At 37.6% G+C, this 20,807-nt stretch overlaps 2 protein-coding genes across 16 annotated transcripts in view; one reads left to right on the top strand and one right to left on the bottom strand.

The window, feature by feature from the left end:
• The window catches only part of SRFBP1 (serum response factor binding protein 1), a 64,829-nt gene extending 44,824 nt beyond the window's left edge, over nt 1–20,005 (bottom strand). Inside the window, exons 1-5 of one of the 4 annotated variants that reach the window (XM_077911375.1) lie at nt 19,914–20,005; nt 16,943–17,126; nt 15,810–15,877; nt 5,561–5,649; nt 4,235–4,307 (exon numbers count right to left, since the gene is read on the bottom strand). In XM_077911375.1, the coding sequence (XP_077767501.1) occupies nt 4,235–4,307; nt 5,561–5,649; nt 15,810–15,845 (198 nt within the window). In that variant the 5' untranslated portion in view covers nt 15,846–15,877; nt 16,943–17,126; nt 19,914–20,005. The remainder of the gene's footprint in view (nt 1–4,234; nt 4,308–5,560; nt 5,650–15,809; nt 15,878–16,942; nt 17,127–19,913) is intronic. The other 3 variants (XM_077911374.1, XM_077911377.1, XM_077911376.1) reach the window with 3 other exon arrangements.
• LOC144321982 (uncharacterized) overlaps nt 17,206–20,807 on the top strand; it is a 566,375-nt gene continuing 562,773 nt past the window's right edge. For 11 of the 12 annotated variants that reach the window (XR_013387531.1, XR_013387526.1, XR_013387525.1 and 8 more), the window contains exons 1-2: nt 17,206–17,530; nt 18,267–18,411. The gene's annotated coding sequence lies outside the window, so the exon portion shown is untranslated. The remainder of the gene's footprint in view (nt 17,531–18,266; nt 18,412–20,807) is intronic. The other variant, XM_077911381.1, reaches the window with a different exon arrangement.

The raw sequence follows: 20,807 nt of genomic DNA, 5'->3' as shown, positions 1-20,807 counted from the left end.
AGTAAGCAGGCTAATGATTTTTGTTAGGAGGAAAGTCCTCACCTGAAAAATGTTCTTAGCAGGTTATCCCTTGTTAAGGGCACTTATAGTAAACAAACCCGAAAATCTGTAGATTTATAAGTCATGGCCCAATGGAGAAAATCACTTAAGCTATCCAACCCTGGGGACTAGAGTGGAGAAATTTCAAAATCTAAATGCATTTTGTTATGAGGTAATAACTACACTTCCTCATTTAGAAATCTTGTCTAGTCTGGGCCACAAAGTACCTGTCTGACGTAGAAAGGAAGGACATGTGGCATCACCCAGAGTCCCAGATCTGTCTCCTTGCTTCACATGCCTTTGACTGCATGTCTCTGAAACTATGAGTAAAGCTGGACTCTAGCTAAGATCTCTAACATGTGTCTGATTTGATTCTTTGTATTGGCTGACAGGCAAAAGATCAAAAATAATTATGATCAAAGCCTAACTTTAATTAATACTACTACTTTAGTAGGTAAGTGAACTAAATGTTAATTTGATACAGATAATGAACACACTATCCTCACAGGAAAAATAAGGCATCTTTTACCCTATGAACTTAAAGGAGAAAACAACCAAAAATATATAAAATTACCGAGAAACTTTCTCAACAAATTTTTAAAAAGCAAACATAACTAGAAATATCACAAAATGCTAATATATGAAAATATATCATGATAAACCTGTAAGCCAGTGAGTGTACACAACCCAGAACTCTTCTAAACATGTCCTGTGAAATAAGAATCTGCGTCATTTACAGAGCTGTGGTGAAAATCAAATGACAGGATATAAATATTATCATAATCTACACCATTTTTCCTATTTGTGGTCCTACGAATGCCAACCACTTAGAAACAGGCTATGAAGAAGCAGGAGACCAGGCAATCCTAACAGCTGATGCAAGCTCCAAGGTTGGTCTGAGTGGGAGACTCGAGAACGTCCAAAGAGACGAAGAATGAAACAAAATTAGAAAGTTTTAAAATAGAGAAGTAAGGGTAGCAGTCACAGCAAAGTCTCAAAGAACTTGCATGTTCTCTGTGTACAGGAATACTCAGCTTACAGAAAAGTAACAGTCTCAGCGAGGAACAAGTAAGAAAAAATAAGCATAGAGAGCTGTGCTCACATTTAACTGTGAGGAATTAAAGAATCTGAAAATATGTTGCACATCTTTGGGTCTTTGTTTCCTACATGAAGATGAGTATCATGTTTACTATATATCCTCATCGAATCTCTAGGAAAGTAGAATCTAGATATATTTCAGGAAGTTCTTGCCTTACTGAAGCAGCACAATTAAGTAGCTACCTCCATTCAATTCTTAATCCATTCCTAATCACTTCATTACCATCCACCTAATAGCTTTTGACCTTAGGAAAGCTGCTTGACTTCTCTAAGCTTCAGTTTAATATTCTGTAAGATTGGGACAAGATTGATATCAACTTCATAAGACAGTGAATATAAAAGACACAATGTAGTATCTGGCATATAGTAAATGCTTAATAAAAGCAGGCATTACCTTTGCTTTTTTTTTTTTTTTTTTTTTTTTAAATTTTATTTATTTATGATAGTCACAGAGAGAGACAGAGAGAGAGAGGCAGAGACATAGGCAGAGGGAGAAGCAGGCTCCATGCAAGGAGCCTGACATGGGATTCGATCCCGGGTCTCCAGGATCGCGCCCTGGGCCAAAGGCAGGCGCCAAACCGCTGCGCCACCCAGGGATCCCACCTTTGCTATTTAAGAAGGAATTTCTTGAACATTTTGATTGATTTCAGTATATGTATTAATTCTACCATCTCCTTCTCTAGCTAACTAACAGGAATCTGTAAAAGTTGATAAGCTACTTTAATTTCCAAAGAAAAGGAACTATTTCAGAAGACAGTACTTTTACTAACATCAAAGGTAAAGGCATGAATACTATTAGAAAAGGCAGCAAAGACTTGGTATTCATACATTATAGTCCATAAAATTAGAACCTATGATTTTATAGTATCATAAAGATCAGGCCATTTTTTTTCTTGGCCAGAAAACACAAACTCCCATTTCTAAAAATACCTCAGGTTTCTTCTTGAGGAAGTCAGCTTGCAACAAAATACCCTATTATCATAGAAGGCAAGTATAGGACAATATGTCACGAACAAGTCTATAAAAATATAGTGGCTTATATAGTATAAGCCAAAGAAAAATTCAACTGGAAAAACAAATTACGTAGAGGCTTTTCTCCAAATTTAATTGAGACTGTAAGTTTTCTGTTTTGTGACTATTTCTTTGATACTCCCATGTAGATGATGAACACTTCCTGAAGAACTCACAAATGACGTTTCAATTAAAAAAAAAATCCTCTGTACATTTGGTTTTTTTAGAAAAGTACCCTACTTTTGTAAAAAGAATTATGAACAAGAAATAAAATTTCAAATGTGGGAAAAGCATACACTCTTTCTAGTACACTTTTTATTCTGGTTTTTACATTTCAATGTAATCCAGTTTTTACATAACATTATGAAAGAAGTCGATGTCAGAGTACTGAATCTAGACCACTACTACTAAGAATTTGAAGAATACACATACTATTAATTTTACAAATGCAAGGAATATATAGGCTATGAATTTTAGCTTTCTATGAAGCAACAATCCCATAGTGGTCCTTAATAATCATAGTAAACCAGGAAATCAAAGAAACAAGGTCACAACACTGCAATCTTATAAACCTATATACTTTAATTATCACTGAGTCTGATTTCCTATAGCTGATGAACTTGAAGAATAACAGAAAATAATGTTCACATACAGATCAAATAGGACTTTTCTTTCTAATTAAAATAAATTTACTATTGAGAGCTACAGAAAGATTAATAAATATATTTTGATCTCAAACTCTTTACACACTGCATATAAACTTATTGTATATATCTTTTCCAGGGTAAAATAAAAGCAGCAGTTAAACAGCCGTTTAAAGCATCTGAATAATTTAGGACTACAAAAATGACTATTCAGAAGAAATTACAGGGAAAAATTTAGGTAAGGAATGTAATTTAGTAAGGATCTTGGTTAAGAGAAAGTGAAAGAGAAAAGTGGATAAATAGCAATTTCTCATCTCAGTGCTACACTAAAAAAACTACAGATTTTATTTCTTGGAGGAATTTCATGGGAAAAAAGGTACATGAAAAAGCCTACATGTGTGATCCATATTGACACAAACAATAATATGGACTCACATAGAGAATATTTAGCTAAATGATTAGATAAAAGAGGGATTAAAATTTTGAGAAAGAAAAGATACAGTGAATGGATTCTATGAATTTTGTAGACTTGTGAATATAAAACCAATAAAAAATACCCCACAAAAAACATAGTCAAAGAACCACCATGCCCCACCACTATTTCTACTCGGATTAACTGTGATAACTTTGTCCTATAAAACACTTTACCACTCCTTCCAAAGGAAAAAATGGTGTGAAGCTTTGATGATCTAACTCAATTAAAATATTGTTAGAGAATTCTCTTGCTCTTTTATCTGTCTCAAAAGTTGAAGTTATACCAAAATATAATAGTCAAACATACATGCAAAATGACCCTGCAATTAAGATAATTGTTGGTACCAAATGTTGTTTTTAAGTTCTGCAATAAAACAGTCTCCCAGACATTTAATAGTATGTCATTTGGTAAATGAAAGTTTCCACAAAGTAAGAGCAGTGAGAAGACCTAAAAATTATGCTAGTGAAGAGTCTGGCTGAAAGAAATGAAAATACAGATCATTTTTGTCCAACACTAATTTTATTTCAAGTTACTACAGAGCTGAATAAAATGCTGACATCACCACACAAAAATTTATTGAGCTGGCAATAGGCAAAGCATGATGTCAGCCACCAATATTACCATCTGCATTACCAAACAGCACGAACGCTTTAATTCTTGAACTTAATGTCAACTATGTGTAAAGTTAGAGTGAAAATTAAAATTTCAGGCATGAGGCATTATTAAGCATAGATGAGTTTAGTTTGGCATAGGTTCTATGTAAATTATTATAGTACTTTAAACAAATTCAGTAAAAAACATGGAAAAATGCAACCTTAAACATATTACAATTTTCTAAATGTGCTAGCTACATTCTTCACCAAATAGACCCATAAAAATAAGTCTGTCAACTGGCAATAATATTGAAATAACCAATATCACACACACACACACACACACACACACACACACACACACAAGGCCTTACCTTCATAGCATGAATTTCTTCAAGCAATCGTTGTGCTCGTCTCTGGTTTTTTAACAGTGCATCTTCAGTACCTCTGTGAAAATACATGAAAATATACAGCCAGGTATTTTAGACTCAGATCATAATGAAAAGTCTCTTCATTTCTCTTAGAAAAGAATACTCTCTAAATAACAAACATTGTTATCCTACACTACCCAACACAGATACCAATTCCATCAACAAACCCAAGTTTTTGGCAAATATAAGCACTGTTTGGCATTATATTAATGACTATCAAAAAAAAAAATATATTAATGACTATCACTACGAGTAATAGTCATTGGCCTTTTAATTCCTTAATGGAAAGCTGAATAATATATTTTTTAAAGATTTATTTATTTACTCATTCATTCACTCATTCATTCATTCATGATAGAGAGAGAGAGGCAGAGACAAAGGCAGAGGGAGAAGGGAGAAGCAGGCTCCGTGCTGGGAGCCCGATGTGGAACTCGATTCCGGGACTCCAGGATCGCACCCTGGGCCAAAGGCAGGTGCCAAACCGCTGAGCCACCCAGGGATCCCCTGAACAATACTTTTTAATCAACTGTTTAATGGCACATTGTATTTGATGTAACATAAGCTGAATTCATGAGCTATAACTAAAGGTCAGATGTAGTTTTATTAAATAAAATTTGTTCTCTGGAATTAAAAGAGTACATAAAGAGAAATATCTGATTACATCAGAGAGAAAGGTTATTTAATCAGGAACAAATTACATGTGAAGACTAAATATTTAGGTTGAAAGCATTAAAACTGTAATATGCTTACTCTAATACTAATGATAATGAAATTAGAAAATATTAAAAAATAGATGGAACATAGTATTTTGATAAGCACTTCCACAAGGTAATCAAGATTTCAAATTATTCAGTAATTCAAGGAATAAAGTGATATAAAACCTTTAAAACTGATTCAAGGAATTACTAGATTTATTAAACATCAACCTCTTAAAATAACTTCCAACAACATAAAATTCATAAATAATTCCAAAGGACCTTCATTCTGAAAAGGCCAGAAGGAGCACTCTGGAGAAAAAAAAAAAAAAAACAAAAAAAAACCCAGAAGAATTTATTGTGTATCTTAAGTGAATGTGGCCCAAACCATATAAGGACATGCTGACACAGCACACTGTATTCCACTCAAATCCTCTCTCCATATAAAACAAAGTGCTGTATGAGTAAGAACCTCAATTATTCCTTCTCGTCCCACCCTCAAATTTGTAAATACTGAATAAAAACAACTTCTGACATTTTATTGGTCATAGGATCATGACTTCAAGTGACTAACTTTTTTGACTTCAGTCTGCCAACACTCCTGACAAGTTTTCGGATAACCAACACTCGGATTCTCTTCACTTCTTTTCTCATCTTCACAACCTTTGAGGAATAAAAGCAAAATTAGAAAGGTTCTCTTTTAATTCAAGAAGAAACACTTTATGTTGAGTCTTAATATTACAGTTTAACTCCAGTCACTTTAACCAAATTTTCAACCATATTCACAGTTTGATGAAATCAAACTTCTTCCATAAACAGTGAAGGAGTAAATCAACAGTCTAAAAATGTGTCTGAAGACTTAAGAGAAACAAGCTATGATTTTTTTAAAAAGTCACAGCATTCTCGATGATTAGTATTTTAACAGTGCATTTATATTTTGTGTTTGGAAAATAATAAATGGTGAGTTCCCTGAGATTACAGAGCATCATACTCATCTTTGGATGCTTGTGATTTAAAACAAGCTTTACCCATACTGGCAGTAATTTAATTTACTGAATGAGTGTTTATATTATTCAAAGCAAATGTGTGAAAGTGGTAATATTTTACTTATTTATACAGAAACCCTTGCATTTTTTTTCCAGTAATAAATATCAAGCATTAACTTTAAAAGAAATGTTAAAAACTTAAGAGTGCATGTATACACGCACACACACTGACAGATGCTTTAAATCATCCCGTTTGACAAAAGTGCTGAACTCTAAGAACAGAAAAACAGAAAGAGTGGCCAAGAAGTGAAAATATTCTAACAATGAAGAACTACATGTTTAAGAGTACTTAGTTACTTAGTACACGGATGCTATCATTTTGAGTTTATATTTTGCCTGTCATTATTAGGAGTCATATATCTTATCAATTCTATAATGTCCTTCTTCCCGTTCTCTAATTAAAGAACTATGTAAAATTCAGGTCAGATATAATCTTTCCTAACAAATCTTCCAATGACTTCTTCAGGTAGAGATATCCCCTCCAACCTCTGTATTCCCACGAAACTTTGTAGGTAGGATCTGTATCACTGTACTGTTCCTAACTGCTAACTGCTCATGTGGCCATCTTATTCTATAGCCTGGGCACTCCTAGAGGACAGGGGCCTTGTGACATTTGATATTCTCTGAGCCTTGCAAGAGTGCTGGCACATAGAATCCCTCAGATTCTCCTTGTCAAAATAGCAATATCAATATCATACTGCTTCTTCAAGGCTCTTGCATTTGGCTTTAACATATTCTTTTACTCTCAGTATATTGCATCCCCTTAGTCAGTGAAAATACTGGCAATCAATGTACAATTTATCTCTGCCCTAACTTTTGCCACCAGTCTCGGTGACACAGATATTCATGTTACATAACCTATCCATTATTATATCCTCACTTGTTGAATTTCTTTTTTCATGATCTAATCTTATTCAATCTCAGCACTCACGTCCAAGGTCACACTATAGTCCTTGTTAACACCATAAGGGTTCTATTTTTATAACCATTAATTCAAATACTCTACACTGAGATCACAATGCCTATCAGTTTCCTTGTTCAATTCCACCTACCAACACCATCTTTGACTTCACTGGGACCAACAAGTTCACTGATTCCTGTACTTTATTTTAAAAGATCAGTTCTGTTCTTTTTAATTTTCCTACTAGTCAGCTTATATACATGATCCACACTTGCCAATACCTTAAACTCCATCCTTCCTGTTAGCAATCTCTCTAGTTAATCCTGGATGAAAACATCATCCTGAGTTGTTTTTCTCCCCCAAAGACTTATTTATTTATTTTAGAAGGGGGCAGGAGAGGGAGGGAGGATCCTCAAGTAGATTCCACACTGAGTGCAGAGCCAGGAGAGGGGCTCAATCCCAGGATCCCAAGATCATGACCTGAGCTGAAACCAAGAGTTGGCAACCTAACCAACTGAGACACCTAGGCACCCCTCATCCTGAGTTCTTTTTTCGCAGTGCCCCCCCCACCCCCACCAAGAGCTGGGAAATACTTGAGATATTCTATCTACTTTAAATTCATTATAATTAACCTAAAATAGGTTCCTACACTCTTAGCTAACCTATTATATTTTTTGGGTCAATTTCTTCTATAATGACTATTAAACCTTTGCCTGTTTTCTCAAACAGCTAAACTTCCTCTTTCTCTTTTCCAATTTTATGGAGAAAATGAACATCAGAGGGGAACCATCATCTTTCTACCACCATGAATGCAAATTTACATGTATCATCTACTATCCTCTATAACAAAGTTATAAGAAATTCTCCCACAGTATCTGACATTCATCTCCTTCCTAGTTGTGTTTTGGATCTCATCTTTTCTGCCTTCCTAGAACCTGTACTACAGACTACCCCTTTACTCTAGCACTGTCAATCTCTTCAATGGATGTTTCTATTGATTTTTCATTGTCCTTGACTCACTTTCACTAGAAGCAAGACAAAACATCCTCATTATAAAGATCACTAAGAGTACCCTCTTTCTGTAACTGCCCCAGAGCCAAGCTTTCAGAGGCTCAAACTCTCCATTTTTGCATGCCACATAATTCCAGTTAGATTTCCATTTCCATTAGTCCACTAAAAACTGTTACAATAGACACCAACGATTTCTAAAAAGTCCCTCAAATACAACAGAAATTTTTCAGGCTTCACTTTACTTGCAATTTCAGGAGCATTTGACATTTTTGAGCACTTTCTTTCTTTTTTTTTTTTAAAGATTATATTTATTTATTCATGAGAGACATACAGAGAAAGAGAAGCAGAGACACAGGCAGAAGGAGAAGCAGGCTCCATGCAGGGAGCCCGACATGGAACTCAATCCCAGGTCTCCAGGATCAGGCCCTAGGCTGAAGGCGGTGCTAAACCGCTGAGCCACCTGGGCTGCCCTTTTGACCACTTTCTAGGAACATTTTCCTCTTCTTTTCATGATAAAATACTCTCCAGGGTTTCATCCATCCTCTCGAGCCACTCTACCTTGGTCTTTGAACATTCATCCACTCTTACCAGTCATAAGTTCAAGGGGCAGCCCTAAGCCAATCTTCTTTTAACAATATACTTTTTAGACCTAAGTGATCTTACCTGTATAATTCCTACCTTAACAAATTGACTCAATAATTTCTGCCTTCAGCTAAGATCTCTCTAGCTCCAGACCTAACTGTGCAACTGCTTGATATTTCCTTTTGAGCATGCTTAAAATAACCTATGATGCACACTTGAACCCATGTTCTTCACCTCCAAATGGATTCCTCTTTTGTTTTAAATTTTAGAGAAAAGAACCCTTTTGTTCAATTAAAAACTGAGGGTTCATTTTAAGCTTTCTTTTCTAGATCCCTCACAATGAATCTGTTATCAAGTCATGTTAATTTTACCTCCTAAATATATCTCAAATTGTACCACTTCTTCCCCTATCGTGACCTCCTAACTCTCTTGGCTGAGTTACTGGTAACTGGTTTGTCTTTATCCATTCTTGCCCCTCTCTAACCAGTTATCCACATTTCACTCAGAATACATATCTTAACACAAGATTTGACGACAGAACTTTACTTAATTAATTCTCTTTGGTGGTTTCTAGTTTGTCTTAGGATGGCCAGCCACATGGGCCTTCTTTAACTCCTCTGTCTTCCCCATGCTCCCACCTACCACCAGGTCTTTACACTTGTTTCCTCTGGTAGGACTGTTCTTTTTATCATTCTTTCATTTTATCCTTCTGATTTTGGTTTAACTGTCATTTCTCAGTGAAATCATTTCTGACCTTCTAGAGAGGGTTAAAATCCCCCTTTATAAGTACTTAAGAGTGCTTCTAGAACTTATCATGACCATTATTTTAAGTTTAATATACTACTTGTAATATGATTACAATCTGATGTGTCCTCTTCCCAGTAGGTTATAAATTCCATGAAGGTCAAGTGTCTGGTTTTATTCAACATTACATTGTACCATCTAACGTATTGACGATACAGTGTGAAGTTTCAATAAACCTATATTATTTAAGTAACCAGAAAGGTTATAATACTTGTTCGTTCACTGTTTCAAATGCCTAATAAATTAACAAAGTGCAGAGTAATCAGGTTTCTTTCCCACTAGATAGGCTAACTCCTTTGGAAGTTATTTTGAAGTTAGGTTTAGAAAAGAAATTTACTTGCATATTAAAAAGCCATTTAGATTAAAGTGAAAAAAATTCTTACATTTCATATGTAGGAAAATGGAGGTTTATGACACATAACTTGAAAGTCATTTATAAAATAAATTAATAGTGAGTGATAAATTATGCACCAGAATGTATTAACAACTGTTTCTAACTGCTATACCCTGCAGGTGCATAAGATGATTATATGCTTTTTGCTAACTGCTGTTAACCAAACTTAACTAACGAAATACAGTGAACAGAGTTGGTCCTCAGTTACATTCCAATCATGGGAAAGCTAAACTCCAATTTTAAAATTCCAATTTAAGAAGTACTATGTTTGCCATTATTGCATTAGGGAATTCTAAAAGAAAAGGGAATGCTTTATATATGTAGCTGCATGCCAAAACCAAAAAATCCTTTTCTAGCTTATTGACTTTTCCAAGATTTGTGTGTAGGCAGTAGGAAAATTTGATTAAGTTTAATACATTTGAAAAAAGTAAGTACATTCATTTTATGTAACAATGGAAATTTTATTTTTATTTTTTTACAACTGCCTACCCAAAGCACTTTGCTTTCTTCAAGCATTTAACTTTATTTTTGCAAAACTGACAAACAGGTACCAAGAGCCTCTTAGGATTCAAAATTCATTTTCACTTAGGAAGTTGGTTGACAAGAAACCCACAAGTCAACAGACAGGCCTAAAATGTTCAATACTGTCAGTAGGCCGATGCACTACTTAAGAGCAATGTGCTCTGGTTTTCCAACCAAAAGCACAGACCTACCATTGTTAGAAATGTGAAGAAAGTATGATACTGTCTGGGAGGGAAGGAAGGAAAGAGAAATAGATCAAGGAGAAAATAAAGGCCTAACAATGGAATGAAATGTGTTGACAAAGAAGAAACAGGAAAAAAAAGAGAAGGGAAGACCTTGAAGAAAGAAACTGAATGACAAATCTCCAGAAGAGTGAACGTAAACACAGGAAAGGGAGCCGCAGAGAGCAAAAGCTGGCTGGCAGGGTTTTAATTCAAGGAGATTCCAAAGAATCTCCAGTTCAGGGATGAGAAATCCAATTTGTATTAGAATAATTCAATTATGGGGACAGATGTTCATAGCCCAACAATGAATTGTGCAATTAAAGCCCCTTTCTAGGGGATCCCTGGGTGGCTCAGTGATTTAGTGCCTGCCTTTGGCCCAGGGCGTGATCCTGGGACCAGGATTGAGTCTCACGTTGGGCTCCCAGCATGGAGCCTGCCTCTCCCTCTGCCTGGGTCTCTGCCTCTCTCTCTATGTCTATCATAAATAAATAATCTTTAAGAAAAATAAAAATAAAAATAAAAATAGAAATAAAACCCCTTTCTAGGGACACGTGGGTGGCTCAGTGGCTGAGCGTCTGCCTTTGGCTCAGAACATGATCTCAGGATCCAGGATCGAGTCCTACATCAGGCTCCTAGCATGGAGCCTGCTTTTCCCTCTGTCTGTGTCTCTGCCTCTCTCACTCTCTCTGTCTCTGTGTCTCTCATGAATAAATACGATCTTTAAAAAAAAAATACCAAAAACCTTTTTATAGTTCTACATTCCAAGTAGACAATGTAGATCAGTAGACAATAAAATAATTTTTTACAATGTGAGCCTTACTGTCTTACATTATATATATCTAATAAACTAGCTTTCTCATTTTATAGTCTCTTATAAGCTACGGTTATGTGAATGTGAATGTGAATTTGCTCTTGAAAGAACGAGCTATACTTTTGGGGTAATAAGGATAGCAAAGTTCTGATCTATAAAGCTGAAAGCAAATTATGGTCCAAAGACAAAAGCAACTATTACTTTGAATTGAATTTTAGTTAACTATCTGAGGGCCAGTCAACTAGACACCCTCTTTTGGTAATCCACTGACTTTGCATTACATTTACATTAACCTGAAACAAAACCCCATAGTTACTAGAAAACAATTATTCCAAGACCTTAGTATTGTTCTATGAGAGCTTAGAATGCTAAAAAAATCTGAGAATATCTATGTTTCTTAGTGTACATCAAAACTTCTGGTTACTCATTACTTATCAGATTGCATACCAAAAAAAAAAATATATATGACAACACATTCTGTCCATGAGGCTGTTACAAAATAGGTGCTCTCATATGCTGCTGATATGAATACAAACTGGGTAGGTACTCCTTCTGGAGGAAACTCTGGCAACATCTAACAAAAATCCTACTTCTAGGAATCCATGCAGAAAATACATCTTCAACAATAGGAAAGGCTATGCACGAGACTGTTCACTGCAGCATTCCTATAAAATGCTGCATAAAAGATAAAATAATGCATATAACTAAAGCACAAGCAATATGGTATTCTAAATCAATGCAGGAGATACGCATGTATTATCATGAGTAAACCCTAAAACTGTGTGGTGAAAAGTAACTTCTAAAGGTATTTTTAAAGATTTTATTTAAGGATGCCTGGGTGGCTCAGTGGTTGAGCATCTGCCTTCAGGTCAAGGTGTGATCCTGGGGTCCCGGGATCAAGTCCCACATCTGGCTCTTTGCATGGAGCCTGCTTCTGTCTCTGCCTATGTCTCTGCCTCTCTCTGTCTCTCATGAATAAGTAAATAAAATCTTAAAAAAAAAAAAAAGATTTTATTTGCTAGAGAGAGAGAGAGAGAGAGAGAGAAAGTGGGCACGTGCCGAAGTGGGGGAAGGGAGCAGAGGGACAAACAGATTTCCCACTGAGTGCAGAGCCCAACTCTGGGCTGTCACTGATACCAAGATCAAGACCTGAGCAGAAGGCAGACACTAAACAGACTGAGCCACCCAGATGCCTGAAAAGTAACTTTTATAAAGATACTTGTGGTATGGCACTACATTAATACAGTAACACAGGCAAAATTTAAAAATGTACAGCATAATACTATGGGTATATATAACATAATAAACACTGGTATATATGTTACTAAGTCACAAAAAATGTGGAGAGAAAATTACACTGAAAGAGTATGAATTACTTCGGAGACAGAAGAAGGTGGATGGAACTAAGCATTATATAGCAAAATATTGACACTTGATAAATACAGGTAGATTACAGGACATTTGTTACATCATTTTATGTATGTTTGAACTACTTTATAGTTGACAAAATTAATTATGGTATAATTACTAATTAATTATTGTATTAATTATACATAGGGCTTCTTATTTGGCCATTTGGATGATAACCTAGTGTTGAATTATATTTTTTACTTCTGATCAGCAGTAATTTAAAAATTCTAGAATGTTTGTGATTATCTACAACTTAATCATTACTGAGCATATGCTGCCACCTAGCAAAACTTCCCAGAACAGTTTAACAACTGAACAGAAAACGGTTCTCTTCTTATGGAAAGACCTTGATTTACTATTTCAGTTATGAAATACAAGCTTTATAAATTCAAAAGCACATACATAGTTCTTGACATTCAAATGCTTTACAATATGTGGAGGCAAATCACTTTATTCTCTGGTACTTTAGTTTCTAACTTTACTATGTAGTAAGAAGTGGAAAGCAATTGTCTAATGGGCTTCTTGGTAATTTGCTATCACGTATAAAATAACGTCTGTTTCATATAAAGGCTCTTTGCCTTCTACAGAATTAAAGTACATGGTCAGATTGGTTCACTTCCTAGTTTTGATTTTGCATTTCACTGCTGCCTAAAGAAACAGGTGACTGTAGCAAATCCAACTCTGATTTACAAATTCTTTACTCACTAGATACGAGGCATTGTTGTTTCCAACTGGGCGACCTTTCTCTAATTCTAACCCAAAGGGAGGGGTAAAAGAGTAAAGTTAGGAGATTTCCCTCCCTCGTGTGAACATTAAGTAACTCAAGTTGAGCTATCCATACTTTCATCTGCACAATGCTACTTGTTCATTATTACTTGCAAATAAGGTGGTATGCTTGAGGTTAGGAAATTGCTATAAATCAATTAAGTATTCCCACTTCGAAGTTCATGTAAAGCATTGGTCAAAATAAAACAATTCAATAAATAAACATAATGTGAAGTAAAAAGGGATTTTTTTTAAAAGAAAAGGTAAAATTAAAAAGGTAAGATTTTATATACTTAAAAAGAATAAAGGTTATTTTAAGAACTTAGAAGTAGTTTGTAAATGTCAGCTTTTCAATTTTATAAATGTCATTTTTTTGGAAAATTTTTGAAAAGAATAAAAATATTAAGGGTAGAAGACACTGAAAGCATAATAGATGCCTATGCAGGCAGGATTCTTATTTTCACAAAAGACATTTTGGGAAATAAATATGCTATTAATTAGATGGCCACATAACTATTTAAAGAAAAAGCCATAAGTAAAAAAATTATGTGCAGATAACAAGTACCAATATTCCAAAGATGATACCAGAGATTTATAAACATTTCAGAATCTGATGAAACCTACGGACTGCTTTCCTCCTAGAGGCACAGACACACACACACACACACCCCCAAACACCAACTTATACAATAATTTCAGGTAGTTATAGGATCCTTGAATTCCTATACCCCAGTTGAGGAGAGCTAATTTAAGTTACTAAGGATCATAAAAATGATGGCTCAAGTTTCTCACTGAACACATCAGTACTGAGAAAAAGCCTACAGACAGGTGGAGTAAAGAAATCTCTCACATTCACAGACAAATATACACTCAGCAACTCTTAGAAGTGCTAAAAAGTGTTATAGGAGAGTACAGAGAGGTAAAATGTAAGTCAAACCCAGCTGCCCTGAGAAAATAACACGTAGAAATATGAAATGGACTGAGAAGAAAAGGAGATTTGGGTAGACGGAAGAATATGTGCAAAGGAGGTGCAGAACTCTATGCTACCTCGCAGAGGAGGGCCAATGAGGCTGAAGTGTGGGGGTGGTGAGGCGTTCCTGGGGGAGCAGTGGTATACAATAAAGGGTAGAGGAGATGGCCTTGTTTAGACTGGTCTTTACCAAAAGCAAAAGGAAACCATCCAATAGGCTGTAAACAAGGAAGCTGTGAGACTGGATTTCTCTTTTGAAGAGGGCACTCCAGCTGCACTATGAAGATCAGACTAGGGGGTAGGGAAGAAGTCAGGGAAGTAGTTGGAAGGCAGTTCTGGTGACAGATGTAACTTGGACTAGGATGGGACGGTAATGAAAAAGTAATGGGTAGGTTAAAATAGTGAATGTGAACTCTTCTGCAGATATATTTCTTCCCTCGAGAAGTTAATTATTTCTTTTACCAATGTTCTATGAGGCAGGTTCTCTTAATTACTATTTTACAGTGATGGCATTAGCCATTATCTGTCATATTTGCTATATGTTTTCTTCTAATTGGCTTTTTTTAAATTGGGGGATGCTTCTCAAGTTTTAGAAACAAATCTCTATTTGTCTTCCCCTTTTAGATACTTTCCTCCCATTCGTTTAAATTACAACACCTTCCATCATCTCCACTCTTGCTGGCCTTTCCCCCCACCTTCATATAAGAATGTATAAGATTTACCTTAACGTGGGATGTGTACGCCTATAATTTGTTACGTTCATCTAGTAGCCCAGCAAACCTTATCATAGAGCACGTACATTGTAGGTGGTAGACAAATACATAAAAACAGAGAAAGAGGTAGAAAGTGTTCCAAGAGTAGAAAGTCGTTGCATGAAGAAGAGACACCTGGCCCACTCTGAGGTGAATTAGTGAGAAATTCCTAAAGATCAAAATTTAACTGTTTTGAAGAGGCTTGGGAATCAGTTAAGTGCAAAAAGAAAACAGGGTAAGTGAAGACTGCTAAATGACTGCCATTAGCACTCTCTCAGCAATTTCAAAACCAAATAGGCAGCTCACTAGTGTTCCAAGGAATTCTCAAGGATAGTAATCCAATTAAACCATTTTATATGTCCTAGGCAAGCCAATGAGAAAAAGTCCACCAAATGTTTTCTGGAAGTAGAAGGTTAAGGTATGTTTACGAATACATGCTAAACATCTTCAGAATTTCACCCTTCATTGTAGTCTGTACCCCACTGCCAAGTGAAATCTGGATTTATTAACCTGCAGTAATATATTTTAGTTTCATTCCCTATTTAATCCCACAAGTTTTCATCAATGGAGAGGTCTCTAGCCCTATACCACCCAAGGGGGTTCCTTCTATCATCCCTCCTTGCCTTACTACCAGTCCTTCTGCCTGGAATGCCTTCTTCCCCTTCATCGAATCAGTGATTGTAACTCCAGTGTAAGATCCTTAAAGACAAAGAGCAATCACTTCATTTTGCTTTCTTTGGCAACTTTTCCGCACTACCCGTTTTTCTGGATATTATTCTGTACCATCTGGAGGTGTTGCCTACCCTTCCCAACCTGAGTATATAGGTTGTGTGAAAACAGAAACCGTGTCTACATACAACTGTACGTAACGAACAGTAGTCGCGCTCATGGCAAACACTTAAGCAGCCACTGAATACAGAAGATAAAGAACTTCCTTTGCAGTGGTCGTGAGGTCTTCATTTGCGGGCTGCCCCGCAACTCTTTTTTAAAAACTTCGCGTAAGGGCAGCCCCGGTGGCTCAGCGGTTTAGCGCCGCCTTCAGCCCAGGGCGTGATCTTGGAGACCCGGGATCGAGTCCCACGTCGGGCTCCCTGCATGGGGCCTGCTTCTCCCTCTGCCTGTGTCTCTGCGCGCCTCTCTCTCTCTCTCTCTGTCTCTCATGAATAGATAAATAAATAAAATCTTAAAAAAATAAAAACTTCGCATAAATGGAACATGATAAATGGGACAGTAGCTGAAATAAGAAACGTGGTCCTGAGCGTACATCCTTATAAAAGACAGGATCGCACTGAAGAACAGCAAACTCTCCGTAAAAGCTAGACCTTTCAAGCCCTCCCCTTCACTTTCGGCATCCAAGAAGAGGCACGTAATGTGTAACGAGAGTTTATTAGCTGCTCGGCCCTTTGCGGAGACTTCCCATACTCCCATCTCATTTAAATCTCACATCCATCTTGCGAAGCAGGCGCTGTCGTAAGGTCCGTTTCCTCCCAAAGTCCTACAGATAAAGATTCGTGGGGCCCCCGAGCCAGAAGCAGGTCTCCAGTTTACCCCAGCCACCTAGGAACCGTGAGGGGGGGGGGGGGTACTGTGGCCAGGCTCCGAGCTCCGGGACACCGGCCTGGGCCCAGCCAGAAGCTCCCCCAGCCGCGCTCCCTACTGTCGCCCCCAAGAGACCACGAGCCCGTCAGAAAGACCCAGAGAAGCCATTCCGGGGCAGGGGGTCCTCAGGGCAGGCCCACGGGTTCCGCACGTCTCCGCGCCTACCTCGTTATTGAGGTTTAGAGTCCCCGGCTGAGCCATGGTAGATCTACTCGCGGCGGCCGGCACGTGAACTCCGTGAATCAAATCGCGGCTCCGACGCCACGCCCCTCTACGGCAGCCTTAGCGGCCCAAAACTCCCTCCTCTTCCTTTCGAGCCGACGCCTCAGCGACGGGGAGATTGATTCTCCTAGGGGAAGAACGGAAGTGACTGAGAACAACTTCCGGAGTGGAGTGCTACGCACCGGAACTCCGCGTTCCTATGGAAACTAGGCGCGGGCAGGTGGCCCAGAGGGCGCTCTGCAAGCTGTTGCCAAGTTTAGGAGTCTTTCAAGATGTTGATTTTATTATATTCCTTTGTAGACGTGGCTCGCTTTATAAGGACCATGTTTCTGTGTCCCAGTGGGGGGCGAAAGCCCATTTATGAAACGAACAGTTGAGTGACCAATTTTTGCTTTGAATTTTTATCTGGCGTTTGTTAAGATTCTTGGGCTTCTAACAAGCAGTCCTTATTAGATACAGCTTTTCCTGTCAAGGCTCACGTTATAGCTGAAGCACGAACATATATTTTTTTTTCCTGAACACTGTAATAAGGTTGGTTTATTTATTTATTTTTAAAGACTTTATTTATTTATTTATTTATGAGAAACACCCTGAGAGAGAGAGAGAGAGAGGCAGAGACACAGGCAGAGGGAGAAGCAGGCTCCATGCAGGGAGCCCGATGCGGGACTCCATCGGGGTCTCCAGGATCACGCCTGAGCCAAAGGCAGACGCTCAACTGCTGAGCCACCCAGGCAACCCTATAATAAGGTTTAAATTTAGGTAATGAACGTTTAAATTTTAAAGGAAAATCAAAAAGAAAAAGTTGAACGTTTAAAGCAAAACGTTTAAGGCACATTTGTAACTGCCTATGGGAATGGCTGTTTTGAAGTATTAGCCTGTAGGCAGAGCAGACATTAAGGAGTAAATCTGAATTAGATCATCTTTTTTTTTAAATATATTTTTAAAATTTTTATTTATTTATGATAGTCACAGAGAGAGAGAGAGAGAGAGGCAGAGACATAGGCAGAGGGAGAAGTAGGCCCCATGCACCGGGAGCCTGAGGTGGGATTCGATCCCGGGTCTCCAGGATCGAGCCCTGGGCTAAAGGCAGGTGCTAAACCGCTGCACCACCCAGGGATCCTTGAATTAGATCATCTTTTAATTGATGGTTCACACCTGGTAGTATTGATCGTTAAAATGAATCAAAGGCCAGGGCTACAGCTCCCATGAATTATCTCCAGAATACTCACAGAAATGTAATGACATAGGAACTATTCTTATTTCACAGATATGGAAGCTGACTTCTGAGGAGCCAAGTGTCTCACCCATGGTTGCCCAGCTGGGGCCGACCACTGTCACAGGAGTGCTGAACTGGTTACATAAATCTGCAGAGCCCAGTGCAGAGTGAAAATGCAAGACCCTTCATTCAAAAAGTAGGAAAAAGTTTTTCTTTTCTTTCATGGTGTCCCTTGACCTGTCATGTGTTTTTATTTGGTATTTAATGGGGTGTTCTCCAAAGCAGGGAAAATGGGTGGATCTAGTGCAGACCATCACAGGTGCCTGGGACCTGGAACCCCAGGACCTAAGGTGGATGCACTTTGGAACAAGATGGCAGCAGTTGCTGGGCAGAGACAAGAAAGTGGGAAGCCAGAGAACCCAGGGGAGGATGCAAGAGGCAGGACCAAAGATGACCCAAGACTGAACCCTTGAAATGGATTTCGTTGTCCCACTGGACTTCATGTACAAAACTCAAATTCACAGATAAAATTAAGAATTTCACCACTAATGAAAGAACATTTAAGCTAGGCCTACTTATGAGCCTCTAGTCCAAAAAGACGACCATGCCCAGAGCCCATGCTCCTAAGTCATGATTCTGTACTCCAGTTGCATTAACTCAGACTTATATTTGGGTTGGTATGCTTTTAATTTAATGTGTTATTTAGGTACAAATGTATTAATAGTTGACTTCCTATTTGAATAATGTTGCGCAAAGGTAGTTTTGCCAGGAACACACCATATTCTGGATTGTAATTGTCTTCTTAATCATTTACTTCTTCTTAAAGCTGAAATGAGCTCCCAGAATGTAATGGTTTCTTCAACCCAAGTAGGTAGTAGGCACTCCATACATAAAGACATAGAAAAGAGAACCTTAAGGGTAAGTGTAGAGCTTTATGGAAAACAAGTCTTCTAATTTTGGAGAAAGGTGTTATTATGATTTCATGATACTTCAGGAAATGTGTTCTTAATATGAAGTTTGCCTGTGGCTCTTAAAGGCCCTATAGTGGTTTCCCCAGGCCACCTCTCTTGTCCAAAACCTCATTTCTCTAGCCAGCACAGTGTTCTCAGGCTCAGTGTTTGTTTTTCTTCCTTTTCTTAGCCCAGGTTCTCCTTCCCCCCTCCAAATCTGCTCTCTCAATGGCTACTTTTCAAGACAGGGTTAAGTGCTATTCATCTTTTTTTTAAATATTTTATGTATTTATTCATGAGACAGAGAGAGAGAGAGAGAGGCAGAGAGACACAGGCAGAGGGAGAAGCAGGCTCCATGGAGGGAACCTGATGTGGCACTCAATCCTGGGTCTCCAGGATCAGGCCCTGGGCTAAAGGTGGTGCTAAACCACTGAGCCACCCGGGGCTGTCCAGCTATTCATCTTTTTAAAGAATGCTTTCCATCGCTTCCAACAGAAGGTAATTTTTATCAGCATATTGTTTTTATATTATTTATAGTTGTTTAATTTGAAGTTTTTTCCGTAAATATTGTTCTTTTAGGGGTCCTCGGGTGACTCACATAACATAGTGGGTGGCTCACATAACAGAAGTTATTTTCTGTTACATATTTCTGGAGGGTAGAAGTCCAAGATCAAGGTGCCATCAGGCTTGCTTCTGGTGAAGGCTGCTGCCTTCATGTGTCCACAGATGGCCTTTACAATGTACTTACCCGGAGAAAGACTTCTCTGGTTGGTGTCATTCTCCCTCTCTCTCTCTCAGGTGTCTTTTGCTTTTAAGAATACTGAGTCTGTTGGGTTCAGACCCTACCTTTATGACTTCATTTCATCTTAATTATCTCCCTAAAGCTCTATCTCCAAATATCATCACATTGGGGGTTTTAGCTTCAATATATGACTTGGAGGGAGGGGACCCACAATTCAGATTACTTTCTTTGAGAAAAGAAAATTATCTCAAAAGTAATCTTTTCCTTATCTAACATGCCTGATGACTGTCTATCATTAGATATTAGATGTCATTGATATTAGGACATTTTGCTGAGTGAAGTAAGCCAGACACAGAAGGACAAGTACTACATTAAACACTTACATTATGAATCTAAAGCAGCCAAATTCATAGAAGGAAGGAGTAGAATGATGGTTGTCAGGTGCTAGAGTGAGAAAAAAATGGGGAAGTATAGTCAAAGTGGACAGAGTTTTAGGTATAAGATGAATAAGTCCAAGGGATCTACTGTACAGAATACTGCTTATAGTTAACACTACCCTATACTTAAAAATTTGCTAAAAGGATCTTAAGTGTTTTTATCCTCAACAAACAAGGAAGCAATAAAGAGGGGAGGAAAAAACTTTTGGAAGTAATGAATATAATGGCACAGACTGTGGTTTGGCTTCATGGAATATCTTTACCTCCAAAGTTACTAGGCTAAGTATATTAATTGTGTGTAGCTTTTTGTATATCGATCTTACCTCAGTGAAGTGCCTTTTTTTTTTTAAAAAAAAAAAAAAAAAGAAGGTTATGGGCTGGTACTAACAAGGTGATTGTAGTGCTTTCACCTTTCTCTTACTTAAATGAGTGGGTGAAAGAAAAGTTTTGGGGAATCCTTTCA

This window comes from Canis aureus, chromosome 10 (assembly GCF_053574225.1).
Source record: "Canis aureus isolate CA01 chromosome 10, VMU_Caureus_v.1.0, whole genome shotgun sequence".
NCBI classification, from domain to species: domain Eukaryota; kingdom Metazoa; phylum Chordata; class Mammalia; order Carnivora; family Canidae; genus Canis; species Canis aureus.
The sequence above is the reverse complement of the archived record's forward strand: the minus strand, read 5'-3'. Positions and strand labels throughout refer to the sequence as shown.